This window comes from Aulonocara sp. 'chitande type north' Nkhata Bay, linkage group LG7, assembly GCF_057382095.1.
Source record: "Aulonocara sp. 'chitande type north' Nkhata Bay isolate Kocher_YH1m ecotype deep benthic linkage group LG7, A_spYH_male_GT1.1, whole genome shotgun sequence".
NCBI lineage: Eukaryota > Metazoa > Chordata > Actinopteri > Cichliformes > Cichlidae > Aulonocara > Aulonocara sp. 'chitande type north' Nkhata Bay.
This window is the reverse complement of record NC_141350.1, coordinates 5,087,732-5,101,544: the sequence shown is the minus strand read 5'-3', so window position 1 is coordinate 5,101,544 and position 13,813 is coordinate 5,087,732. Positions and strand designations below refer to the sequence as shown.

Below are 13,813 nucleotides of genomic sequence, written 5' to 3'. Positions count from 1 at the left end.
TTCTAGACCGGCTTTTTCAGAAACACAGAAATAAAACACTTGAAATAAAAACATTTTGTTCCCAATTTATCTGAAATTGCTGCATTTTTACAGCAAAAATATACCAAAAAAAGAAACAAATTTACACAAAAATCAACCTTTTCTACCTTTTAGCATCCACAACCTTTATTGTGGCCAAGCTACAACAGAATGGCTGAAAAAGAAAATAATCAAGGTGTTGCAGTGACCCAGTCCAGTCCATGTGTCAGAGAGAAACTTAAGAGAGCCGTGCATAAACGGGGAACTGAAGCAACATTGTAAAGAAGAGTGAGCCATGCGAGAGACTGATGAAGTCATACAGAAAAGATTAACCATGATGATTAATTATTATGGTGCAGCATGTCATGTGTTTTTGTTCATCTCAGGTTGTATGTACTCAATTTAAAACCTGGTAAGGATCAGATTTCTTTTCACTGATGTGTACAAACTTGAGAAAGGACACATTTTCTTTTTACTGTGACTGTAAAAGTTATTTTTATCTGTCTGCACTAAAACATGTAAGAATCAGTAGAAACAGACGAAAGAAATTGTTACAAAAGACAATTTTCTCCATCCTTTTTTAAAATAAATTAACTACAAATGAAACACATTGGTCAAGTAATGAAAGTGTTCTTTATACTACTAGTGCTGCGGGAGGTTTTTGCAACATTGAGCTTAAACCTGTAAATACCTTAACAGCTAAACAGTTAAACACACACACACACACACACACACACTCTCACCATGAGTGCGTATGTCAGACCGAGCCCCACCAGCCCGGGGGACAGCTGGTTGTAGAGCGAATTGGTGATGGAAGCTACCGCCGCCACCAACACCACACAGGCTCCGATGTACTCCTGCAGAGACAGACGAAGTCAACATCGCAGCGAGAAGTTAACGCTTCACTTAATAACTGAAGAAGGTAAATAACGCTTAAAGAGATCCATTATTGTAGATTGGTTTATTGTTAGCAGACATGACAGTGGGGGCGGTGGGGGCGTGTTCTTGTTTGCATTCATCAACATTTCAAAGGTTTCTGCTGCTGTGAAACACAAGGAGTCGAATGAACTGTGAGCAGCACGGTCAATACATAAAACATGACATGTAGACAGCATTTCAAGCTAATACGAGAATGAAAAATTCAGTGTTTTATAGACCCCAACAGAGGGAGCAGTTACCCAGCAACATCGACATAAATGTGAAGCAGATATCTGACAAACAGTGAAGCAGAACTGATGGGAATTTTAAAGAAGGGCGCAGCAGACGGATCATTACCATGCGGACCTCCAGCCAACGGTTGGCTGCTGTGAGGAAGAGAGAGGCGATGTTGTTGGCATCGGTGAACTGTAGTAACCTCTGTCTGAACCTGGGCTCATACCTGCCAACAGAAGGGGTTTAATTCATTCATTTGTTATTTCACTGTATCACAGACTGCGTTACATCTACATCTAAGAAGAGCACCGTATGCTATTTCTCATTGCTCTTTATCTTTTAGGAATATAATGACATTTTAGTGACAGAAATAAAACTAATGGCTTTGGCTGTTTGGTATTTAAGGCTGAAATTTCTTTTGACATTTTCGGGTTCAGGAAAATGCCACATATGTAAGGATATTTCAATAAACGCTGCCTTTCCAAATGTGCAAAGATCTCGAGGATCTGAAAACAACTTCAAATGTTTGCACTTGTGGCTCCTTTGTCACTGAATGTTTGATTTTAGCCAAATACCTGAAATAAGCTTTTGGCATTTTCACTTCTACAGTACATAATTACCTAACCAACAGTCCACTCTAGTCCAGTCGTAAATGCTGAAGCTTTTGTGTGTCTCTGTTTGCACGCAAGTATCCTACAGCGTTCTGAAGTCTTTTGAAAAATATTGTATTTTTAACCTCGGCTATGGCTTTTTAAAAGTTCCCATTTTCACCAAGGATGTAAGCATGTGTTACCTGAGGGCTCGTATAGTGGTGAGACCTTCAACTGTCTCAGAGAAGTGGGAGAGTAAAGGGAGCTGTGTGCTGTCCTCCAACTGCTGCAGGTCCCTGACCAGAACATAGCAGAGACAGCAAACGGGGAAATATCAGATATTAGATTTTTGCATCCAAATCATAAATCTAATGAATTTCATTCTGAAAAGGAATATTTATTTTGTCCCACCAAAAAAAAAATAATCTGGCTATATAGCAATGTGTCTGTGACTTCCCTCCAACTATCCCGTCAGACTCACCTGGAAGCCATCCGGAAGTATTTCTGAATAAAGTAGCAGGTGACAGCCAGCGGCAGAAGGGCAATGAGGAAAACGGGTGTGACGTAGGAGATGACACCCAAAGCAGACACGCATAGCAAGGTGGAGCGGGAGAGGCACTCGAGGGTGGTGGGAATGTGCTGATCGATCGTGTTGGTGTCAGTGGAAAATCTGTTTAGGATGCTGCCGAGAGGAGTGGTCTCAAAGAGCCTGAAGAGAAGAAAGAGAGTAAAATCCCCTGGACTTTATCATCAAAATGACCAGATTACTCTCTGAAATACTGCCGGCTTATCAAAAATGCTTCCGCTGGAGCTCTAACAAGGACTAGAAAGAGATTAGCTTTTCTTCATTGGCTCTCTGTTAAATCCATAATTGAATTTAAAATCCTTCTCACATACCTCACATACGAAGACCTGAGCTCCATCATATCTTAAAGACCTTAAAGTATCAAATTATCCCAAATAGAGCACTTGGCTCCCTTAGAGGTGTCTGTGCTTTTAATATTAGACTTAAAAGCTTTTCTTTTTGATAAAGCTTATAGGCAGGCCTGGATCAGGTGACTCTTAACCATTTGTTATGTTGTTATAGGCTCAGGCTGCTGGGGGACTTCCCATGATGCACTGAGCATTCTCCATTCGGCTCTTTTCCACTCTCCATGCAGTTCTGTGCTTCTACTGCATGTCATTAACTTTGTGTTTTCACCTGTGGGCTTTCTCCCACCTCTTTCCGCTCACCCCCAACCACCTGGGGTCTCTTCCTCTGATATGGGACCTTGCTCGCAGGGGATCCTTTCTATCATCTTGTTAAGACTGAACCTTACAACGTAAAGTGCCTTGACATGACTGATTTAATCTCATAAGGTTATTTTCAAAGATCAGAATTATACAATAAAATAAAATAAGATTCAATATTTAAAAACAGTGTGGATGCTTCTGCCACTGAAAAAAATGCATTTCCACTTTATAACTCAAACATTCATGTTATTTTCTCATATTTGAGTTGTTTTCAGAAGCTTGATTTAGTAAGTTAAAAATTTAACATGCCATTTTTTGAGCCAATAATCCGAAACGTTGACTTACAGATGGAAATAGATTTTTTCCAGAGTTGTCTGGCTCAGTTACTGCACATAATGTCCTCTTTGTATATATTTACTTACTGTATATAGTGTTTTCTCTCTCTTTTTGCACAGTTGAGGAGCGTATCAGGACACATTTCACTGCGTGTTGTACTTGTATAACTATGCACGTGGCAAATAAAAGATCTTGAATCTTGAGTTTACATTCATTCATGTGAATTCTGCACAGTATGTTAATGCAGCTTCTTTATGTGTATATACAGTGCTTTCCAATGTGTCTTGAGGCAGGTGATGTCTCCTGGGTTTTGCATGAGGAAAGCAGATGGTGCTCAGAGTAATGAGGCAAAAAACCTTTTAACTGTGTTTTCTCTTATATCATCAGCAAACACACATCTTTCTCTGTCTCTGCCCGTTTTCACACATCATAATGCACACACACACGCACGTGCACACAGACAAACACACAAACGCGCTGAGCGTCGCACCTCATGGGGGCCAGGATGATCTTGTTGAGCAGGTTGTGGTGGAGCTCTTTGGCCACTTTGTGACCGGTCCACTCCACAGCCACGGAGGTGGCGAGACAGAGGATGATGCCCAGGCAGCAGAGCACACTGAACACAGACAGATACCAGGAGTGGCTGAAGCCACAGTCCTATAACACACACATACAAATACAGAGGGGGTTACAAAAGGCATGAGCACAATGCTATGTGTTGTTTGAGAAAGAAGAGTCTGTCGTCCTACTTACTTTGTTGTAATTATAAACACAATTAAACATCGAGGCTGGTTAAAAAACCAGCTGTCTAGGACAAAAGCCAGTGAGAGTTTCCAAGCTAAGCTGGTAATATTTGAACAGAAAAAGAGAAATAAAGAGGGCTGGGGAACTATTTTCTTCTTCCTTTTTCTTCCAATCTAATTATTCTCTTCACCCTGGATCCAAATTTTCTATCCTCTTTTATTTTATGTGATAACTTTTGATCATAATACTAAGAAATGTTTATCTTCATTTTCATTCTCACATATCACTAATTCAAATTTCTTCAATTTCACACAGTTCGCTAAAGAAATAGCTACATTTATTTTATAAAAATAGACCTAATACCAAGATCCTAACCATTTACTAATGACAGAGTTAAGGGACAGCACTCCATCCTCTGAAGGAGCAGTGGCCAAGAAATAACAGCTCTAGCACCAAACATTAAAATGTATATAAAGACACATATAAACATATAAAGACAAGCTTCAGGGCGTAATCGTGAGGATTTTATGGTTGTAATGGTTTCCACGCAGTCCTGATTGATTAGATCTCGTAAGTCACAAAGCAAACTGAACTGATGATTATGCTGCATGAGTGAAACAGTTGCAGCACGGCATGCTTCACTTGGCTAAAACCTGTGATTTGTACATAACCTGCTCTCCCCGCTGAGTCACACTGATCTAAATTTAAACAAAAGCCAGGAAGCATAATCCAAAAGCAGGTCTGGCACCTCAAACTGATAGATAATTCCAAAAAAGCTGGGAAGGTGTGCAAAGTGTAATTAAAAACAGAATTCAGTGAAATGCAAATATCACAAAGCCACATTTATTCACATTAGAACATAGAAATGATATAAAATGATAAGATTTACTATTTGAAGGAGAAAAAAAGGTCATTTTAAAAATTTGATGTCATCAGCACCTCTCAGAATATATATTTGGGAGTTTAGATGAACTCATTACCGTCTCAGCTATTAATGTTAGCTGATGCTTATTTTTATATACAGTGAAAAAGTTGCAGGTAGGACCTATAAAAGAAGAGCAAAATATATCAGAGATATCACTGGAAAAAAAGACCCTTTAGCTGCTCATCACTCAGCCCAGTTGCCACTTGTGACATGAAGCATTTCCACTATCTAATCCTCTCACTGCTCAATTATTTCCTCTCTCTAGAAGGAGAGAAGCAGTGTGGCATTTATGTGAAGTGGCCGAGTGTGCGTTTGTCAGAACAGGACTTCTGAGAGTCTCCTCGTGGATTAGTCTGTAGCACAGCGCAGATTAGATAAAGCTGGCAACGACGCACTGAAGTTCAGCCAGACAAGTTGTGATCAGCATTCAAGTGACAATTTATTATCAACGCTTAGCTGGACATGCAGTGGATGTTTGTGGGTGAGAGAAAGAGACAGACGGCTGCTGCTTATATTCAGCAGGACACGGTGCCTTTTATGCAGTCTGTCGACGGCCTTCACGTGACCTGGCATTTCACACATGCACACATAACACAGACACACATGCACACAAATATATATATACAGCAACTACTGATGACAGTGTTGTTTTACTGGTCCTGAAACACAATCCTTTGTTAACAGCCCGTGCGACTTCTTGAATGTGGATGACGTAGGTTAACTCTTCCTCTGCTTACTCAGAGTGTTTTTTTATGTTAGTGTGTGAAGGCTACTGACCATTTTGGTTAAGCGGTAACTAAAACAGTCAAGTAGTAAGTAGAAAAAGGGTGTAGGAAATGCTTTATAGGTGCTAAATCATTCTACAGTCACCTGGTGTGGACAGGAGTGCAGCTTTTACCCACTCAGATTTATGACTCAGTTACTGAGAGTTTAAACTTCTTCATAAATTACAGCACTGCAGCTGGCATTCACATCAGACCTCACACGTGCTTTAACCCGAACATTTTCCATTTGGAAACTGACTTCTATAAATATGTTAGTTCAGCTTTAATATTCAGATGAGGCCGAGCTGCAGTCTCTTCAGGGTGTGTTGGTGTTGGTCTGGATCTGCGTGTGTTTGTGTTGTAGGTCAGCTCTGCTTAACTGAGAATTAGTGAGAATATTATGTAATTCACGCTGGCCTACAATCAGATAAACTATTTGCATCTAATGCAGTCTGTCTTTTTTGAAGCTTATCAATTATTCCTTTAACGTTAGCTAATATTTACCTCTTACAGAAAAGCATGTTTGGATTATAAGTCAAATGATGCCAAACATTTTATACAATAATTTAAATTGGTGTTGTTTGTTTTCATCCCACTAGATGGATCTTTTAAAAAAATGACCGACTGATTGTATTAATGGTCAAATAATTTTTAAAAAGGCAGTGTGAACGAAGCAGAAAATACTTTATGGCTCTAAAATATCTCAAGAGAAGCAGAAACAAAGAGCTAAGTGTCTAAATCAAAAGCTGAGCGGTGCATCCTCTCACCTGTACGATGGTACAGTTGTGAGCTGAGGCGTCTTTCTTGGCTGCGATGACATGTGACGTCCAGTGGGCCAGCCAGTAGTCAATGGCCACCATGAGGGAGTGTTTGAGGAGCTGCGACAGGAGGAGCAGGCTGAGCAGGAGGAGCCCTGCAGAGGACAGGTAGGTGCCGCAGGAGCGCCAGGGGATGGTAGCTCTCTGGCGCATTACCTGTGACAGGTTGTCATCATCTTCACTCTCCACAGATTCCTCTGGAGTTGAAACAGAGATGAAGTGCAGTGTTAAAGGTTTTGTTTTTGGCCAATTGTGAGATGTAATTAGGCCGAGTTATCTATTTTGCAAGGACTGCTTCCATTGTCACATTTTTTTTAATCTTACTGTATGTAAATTTGCTTATTTCTGTCTAAAAACGCCCTGCTCTGCTACAACTCACAGCTCAGACGCTCATTACATTTCTTTCTCTCCTTCTACCCTTCTTCTCAAATATTTCATTCCTTCACTTTTTCCTCTTTCTTTTTCTGACATATTGCTCAACATTTCTCCTCCTGCGCCAGTCTGACAATCCACGACTAGCACAGGAAAGGAGAGAAGTGAAGAAATAATAGACAGAGGTCCAAATGAGAGGAGAAGGTGTGCTAGAGGCTACAGAAGCTACACTCCACAAAGACAAGCAGTCGCTCATTCCCATGAAAGGCATGTTTTTCAGGAGCACCAGGGTGACCACCGCACACTGACTCGGGGGTGAAGAGATAATGTAACGACCTCCAACCTTTTTCCCACTTCGGATTTAAATGTATCACATTACATCAAGCAGCAAGCTTTGGAGCATGAGGCTGCATGTGGGTGTCTGAGAGGCTCAGACAAGATGGGGAAATAATGAGTGGCAGGCCTAAAGAAACAACTACTCTCAACTACAGTCATGCTCACACTAAGTAAGCCTTCAAGAGCAAGAGAGACAAATGTTTGGGAGGGGGAAAGAGCAGGAAAATGGATGATGAGATTCTAAAACAGAGAAGCAAACACATGTGCCGTTAGCTAGCAGCGCTACAATGCCACAAATGTCTTTTTCTGTTTCAACTTTTTTTTTCAAACCATGCTTTCTGGCCACACCTGCTCGATCGAACATGAGGGTAGCTGGAGCCATCGCACAAGTCCACCCCGGGGTGCCACCAGCACACGGGAGACAACACAGAACAAAGATAAAGTGTACAGCCAGCGCACCTTAGCGTTTTTCAACTGCAGGTGTTCGTTCAACAGCAAACACACACACACAGAGAAAGGATCAGATTCAATGGTTAATCACAGCAGGAGGCGGTGGGAAATAACATGGCGACGTATCCAGTTGCTGAAAAGGTCAAAAGAGGAACGAAAAGACAAAAAGACCAAACCAAGATAAGAGACAGGAAGGAATCAAATACAGGGAACTATGAGTCATTCAAATAACTGCAGACATTACAAAATATGTTAAGATTAAAATAAGCTGAATAAGCTTAAGCTCTCAGCAGGAGAAGGGGAATTGTCATCCTGCATCTATCATTAAGGGAAACATAAGCATTAAATCAGTCTGAGAAGCACCCACACCAGTCATGCACATTCCAGCTGCTGTCATCGTGACTCTTTCCTGTGTCCTCTCACCTTCCTCATCCTCTTCAGTCCTGGCTGCCTCTCTTGAATACATGGCCCTCCGCAGGTTTTTTCTCTCTAGGTCTGTCATACTCTCTGCCACAGTTTCCTGAAGGAGAGATCAACAGTGAATTTATTTCAGCATAAAAACACCCAGGTAATCTAACTTTCATTCCAGACAGAGACGGCGTGTCTGTCTCACCTGGATCTACAAAAGAAAGTGTTCAAATTACACAAATTAAAGATTCTTGGCGCTGATTAAAAGATAACATTTTGCTTTTGCAGTCATTAATCACCTTCTCAAACTCCTGATCCTGTCTGTTCATGAGGGTTTTCCACTGCTCAAAGAGTTCAGGTTCAGAGTTTTGGACGTCCTTCAGAGTCCCCTCAGTCTGGATGGTGCCATCTTTCATGGCAATAATCTAATAATAGCCACACACACAAAAGAAGATAGAAAAAATATGATCTGTATTTAGCTGAGACTCAATCTCTATTTGCTTTGGGATCTTTGAGAGATAAAGTGCGTCATAAATGAGACAATAAGATGTCTTTATCGTCCATTATATACCAGCCATCCCAGACGGACAGTCTTATTAACTATTAAGCAGTTCTTACCCAATCTGCATGTGGTAAATATTGCAGTTTGTGTGTGACCAGCACCACGGTCCTCTTCTCTTCTCTCAGGAGCTTCAGGATGCCATCCTGCATCAGATGGTCACTCAGGTGGATGTCCAAAGCAGAAAATGGGTCATCCTACATATGTAGAGAAGTTCAGAGGAAAACAAACCAATACATCTCCTGAAAACATGATTCAGATGGTGAATATACATACATATATGCCCACTGTTAAGTTGTTGCTAGGCCAACATCATAGTTATATTATATATAATTACGTTTTTGAGTAAACGTGAGAAGTTATTATGTAATGAAATGAAAATGACAGAATGCTTTCATAAGGTGTTGTAGGCAGATAAAGAAAAAAACAAAACAGACATCAGCTTATTTTAGGCTGTTGTTAGCTGGTTGCCAGGTAACCTGATGGCATCATCATATAACATGCGAAACAGAAGTTTTGTGAATATAAATTAGATGTTACTGTAAGGATGTGATCACAAGGTGTTATAGATGTATACATACTATAAATGGGGATGTGTTAGGATGTGTTACACTACAATATTTAATATTAATTTAAATATTAATTCAAAAATGCTGGGCAGGGTGGCTGTGGCTCAGGGTATCGGGTAAGTTATCCACAAGCTAAAAGGTCAAAGTGTCATTGAACAAGATACTGAACACTACATTCCCCCCAGTCATGAGTCGTGAGCACACAGAAAGTCATTGTGGTGTTTCTCCTGTTTCTTCAACTTCTATTTTTTTAATATTTGAAGGATTAATAGAGGAAATTTTGAGATCGATGTCATATAAAGTTATTTCTATTTAATGGCAGGGAATGTTTTTTAAACCTTCTGCTCTGGGCTTCTTAGAGTGTGTAGCTATTTATGTCACACAGGGAGGCATCAGAAAGAGAATCACAAGCACCGTCAGGTAGTGCTACAGAAACAGTTTCTCAATGAATACTGATAAATCACAGGTGCAGCCTGAGAAGCCATCCGTTTAAACTGTTCAGTTATTTCTGTGTGCAGTCTCACCAGAAACACAACGTTGGTCTGCTGGTACATGGCTCTGGCCACGCTGATTCGCTGTTTCTGTCCACCTGATAGGATGATGCCCTGCATCGGAGGACAGCAAAATGTTATCTCATAGGGGCTGCAACACAAAGATGAATTAACAATATCCAGAAATATGTGCGGCTCTTTTCCTTAGAGGAGCAAAGGAGACTAGGGTTTATTTCCTGCATTACTGGTGCATGAAGAAATCCAACATGACAGCGCTCTAAATGAACAGGGTCAGTCTAGTTTCCTGATACGCAAACATCAAAATCTTGCTACACAGTAACGATGACAAATGATTCTGCAATAAAACGAGCCACAGTGGGAGCTACAGCCAGACAGAAACTCATAAATGTTACTGTGATACTGACCCGTTCCCCGATCTCTGTCTGGTCTCCCTGTGGAAGAATGTCAATGTCAGGCTGAAGCGAGCAGGCCTCAATGACAGCTTTGTATCTGCCGGGCAGAAACAGAGACAGAATACAGATGAGGGCAGAGAGCAGCTGCTAATACCAAGCAGAGGGAAACTACAGCCCTGCTCATTATTATCTCTTGGGCCATTGATTCACATTCACATAAATGTAACTCATGGGACTGCGTTATGTATGCATAACACAGTCCATGAAAGAGAGTGGAGGAAACTGAAAATAGCAGCTTCTCTGGTTCATCTTAAAAGGTTTTACCCTAAAGGGTTCAACGCCACAAAGACAAAGACTAAAGAGGCGATACAAGAATTTCTTTACTCTCTATTTAAGATAACCCACACAGTGTAAAACGTAAGCCACACATAGTTTGACATGACAGTTTGTCAGTCACTCAATTACTGAAGTAACAAGAAGGTTATGACCTAAAAATATTGTCGTTGTCCAGAAAATACCAAAAAACTCTCCTCTAATATCTCTGGGAAGTTTAGATAATGCACAGACTTCTTCTATAGTCTTTTTAAGGTGATATTATTAAATAAGATGCTTAGATGTCTGCTTTTTAAATTAAAAACAAAACAGATTAGCTCATGGTTTATATTTGTGGATACACAGGGACAAATTGTGGGCTTTTTCCAAATGCAGGAATTCAACTGTTTTGCAGCACAATGTTGAATCAAAGACTGAGTTTAGTGTTTGGGGTCTATGTCAGGGTGGAGAAATACATGCTCTCTGCTTAGTGAATATCCAAACTTACATATTAGCTAGGTAGGTGATAAAGTGTTCTGTTTATGTTTCTTTGGCATTTCCTAATAGCCATAGAATTGGAGCAGAGCTTTGGAGGAACTGTATCACTTGAACCAACTGTTGCACAAGCATAAGAAAATGTGATACAATAACAGACACAGCAGGTTACAACAGCCTTGATTAAACAGCTTGGAAGTTCATGGACCTGCTGCAGCCCGGTGGTAATCCAGATTTTGCTGGATAAAACAGACAGCGCAGTAGGACAGCAGCGATAGAGCGAGACTGGAGACTGTTTTATTGAACATCTCCACAGCAACAAAGCACAGTAGTCCATTAAACCTGTTTTATCAAAAACAGTCCATTAGAGCCACAGAGACCCAAGACGATGCCATAAATGCATTCGACCTTTGAGAAATACCATTTGTTGTGTGGATGAAAGCGGCATGTGTGTATCTAGAGTGTCCCTCCACAGGCGTTTTCAACAGCGAGCAAAACTGGAGACACGCTGCATCACAACACAAGAGGCACAAAGAACCACACACCTTCAGCAACAAAACACCCTGGCTTGAGGTGTTTCAGTGTCAAGGCTGCTTATGTGAAGAGTTCATAACAGAACTATTGACTATTCACATCCAATTTACTACAGTTGCTGGAGGGAGCAGAAGTGCTGTTGGCTCTAATTTGGCTAAACTGCTCGACTTGACTGAGAGTAGATCCCCTTGTTATAATGAACAACTCTGGATGTTATTTTTAACATTGTTGTGATTGCACGTGTCACAACAGCACAGTGACAACAATTTGAATTTCAGTAGAGCTCATACACTGGTTACTTATGGTATGACATGTTCTGCACATCCACAGACACACAAAAAGGAAAACAAAGACAAAAATCATCTAAACAAGAATGTGAAAACCACAAAGCTGCAAAAGTGCAAAAAGTCTGTGCAGCCCCTCATTTCTTTGCAGGTGCCAGACTTCATGATAGTTCTTTAAAGTCTTTAAATGTCTTTAAAGGTTATTCAAAGTTTATCTATGGGCATTCAACCACTTAATAATGACCTAGGAATTATTCAAGCAAAAAAAAGGCACCTAACTCCAGGCAGGCAGTAGTGTTAATAAGTAGTGTTGTGTCTATACGTAACAGAAAACTGTTCATGGTCCTGGTTTTTGTTTTGGACTCGTGTTCTTGTTCTAAATTATTTAGTCTCGAGTATAGTTCTTGCTAGTACGCCTGTTTCTAGTGTTTTGACTGACTGTATTAGTTCCCCTCCTTGTCCAGTCTGTCCTAGTCTCTTCTCTGTGTTTCATACCTCCTGTACGAAGTCATTGTCTGACTGTCTTCTGTCTCGGTGGTTGTCTGGCGTCCCTGTCTTGTCAAGTTATAAGTTATAGTCCTGGGCTCTGTGTTAGTTGCCTTCTGTTTTATTTTGACAGTCCTTGTCTTCTTGTTTTCTGTGCATCAGGTTCAGTTTTGCTTCTTCTGTCTGTCTTAGATTCTGTTTAGCTGTGCTCCCATGTTTGTCCACTCTGCCCTAATCTCCTCCCGTGTATATGTTGTCCGTTGTCTCCCTTTGTTCTTTGTCGGGTCCTCCCTCGTGCTGCGTGAGCCTCCATCCTTCAGTTCCTACCCTGCTCTGTTACCTTGTTTGCTTTTGTTTTCTTCACCTTATTGCCAGCAAAATAAAAGCTGAGATTTCGAGTTTAATTCCGTTTGAGTCTAGCATTCTGGGTCCATTGCCTGCTTGCCACACTCCCTATCCTGTGACAAAAACTGGGTATAAAAAATGCTGGTGTGAACGATCCAGTTATACCAAACATACATATGCCAGCAGCGTGCGGCACCCCAACCAACAGCGGCATCCACTGAAAAGCGTGAGTGAACAAATATACTCATTATACCTTTGTTTTTTTAAACAGTGCAATAAAAGTATGAGGTCTTACCTTGATTTTATCATGGGCATCTCAAAAGTGATGTTCTCCACCACTGTGGCGTTCAGCAGCCAGGCCTTCTGGGAAGCGTAGGCCACAGGGCCTCTCTTCCTACCAGAGATTTACGACACAAGCAGGCTTAAAGCAGGGTCAAACAAACACAATAATATCTCTATGTTTACATTTTACCTCTTAATGAGTGTATAGTTTCACACATGGGTGAAGGTTAAAAATCTATTTAACCTCTGGGATCATTAACGACCTTCCGTATTTGTGGAGTCAATATGTAACCGAGGGTCTGGGGCAAGTATATAAGCAGTGGGAATAGCTAGTTCTTGAGGGTGATCAATAAAGACAGAAAACAGAACGTAGCAGAATAAAGTTACATTGAAACCAAGCACACCATTGTTTTTCTTGTGACATTACCAATAAGTTTGATGTGTCACATGGCCCTCTTCCTATTGAAAAAACAAAAGTTGTATCCAAGATGGCCGACTTCTAAATGGCCACCATGGCCACCACCCATCTTGAGGAGTTTGCCCCCTCACATATACTAATGTGCCACAAACAGGACTTTAATATCACCAACCATTCCCATGTTATTACGGTGTATCCATATAAATGGCCCACACTGTAGATAACCACCCACAGATACATCTCTAATGGCTCTGCTGTTATTGGTGATGCATCTCCATGGAGACTGCGCTCACCTGATGTCTCCTTCACCTGCTGCGTCTTTGTCTGTCGGACTGTGGAGAAAATACCAAACACACGGCACTCATTAGAGACACGCCCAAATAATTAAACAGGCATTGTTCCCCCTGAAATAAACAGTCTGTTGACTCCACCAAATTCCTGTAATGATTAACAAAAACCAAACACACTCACTAACCCGC

General features: G+C 40.9%; 1 protein-coding gene across 5 annotated transcripts in view; it reads right to left on the bottom strand.

The window, feature by feature from the left end:
• abcc8 (ATP-binding cassette, sub-family C (CFTR/MRP), member 8) overlaps window positions 1-13,813 on the bottom strand; it is a 63,415-nt gene that overhangs the window by 7,411 nt on the left and 42,191 nt on the right. For 3 of the 5 annotated variants that reach the window (XM_086298135.1, XM_086298137.1, XM_086298136.1), the window contains exons 19-31: window positions 13,628-13,666; window positions 12,930-13,028; window positions 10,191-10,275; window positions 9,799-9,879; window positions 8,765-8,902; window positions 8,446-8,571; window positions 8,162-8,258; window positions 6,530-6,777; window positions 3,820-3,986; window positions 2,242-2,469; window positions 1,964-2,056; window positions 1,294-1,396; window positions 762-875 (exon numbers count right to left, since the gene is read on the bottom strand). In XM_086298135.1, the coding sequence (XP_086154261.1) occupies window positions 762-875; window positions 1,294-1,396; window positions 1,964-2,056; window positions 2,242-2,469; window positions 3,820-3,986; window positions 6,530-6,777; window positions 8,162-8,258; window positions 8,446-8,571; window positions 8,765-8,902; window positions 9,799-9,879; window positions 10,191-10,275; window positions 12,930-13,028; window positions 13,628-13,666 (1,618 nt within the window). Of the gene's footprint in view, window positions 1-761; window positions 876-1,293; window positions 1,397-1,963; window positions 2,057-2,241; window positions 2,470-3,819; window positions 3,987-6,529; window positions 6,778-7,636; window positions 7,698-8,161; window positions 8,259-8,445; window positions 8,572-8,764; window positions 8,903-9,798; window positions 9,880-10,190; window positions 10,276-12,929; window positions 13,029-13,627; window positions 13,667-13,813 lie in introns of all 5 variants that reach the window. The other 2 variants (XM_086298138.1, XM_086298139.1) reach the window with 1 other exon arrangement.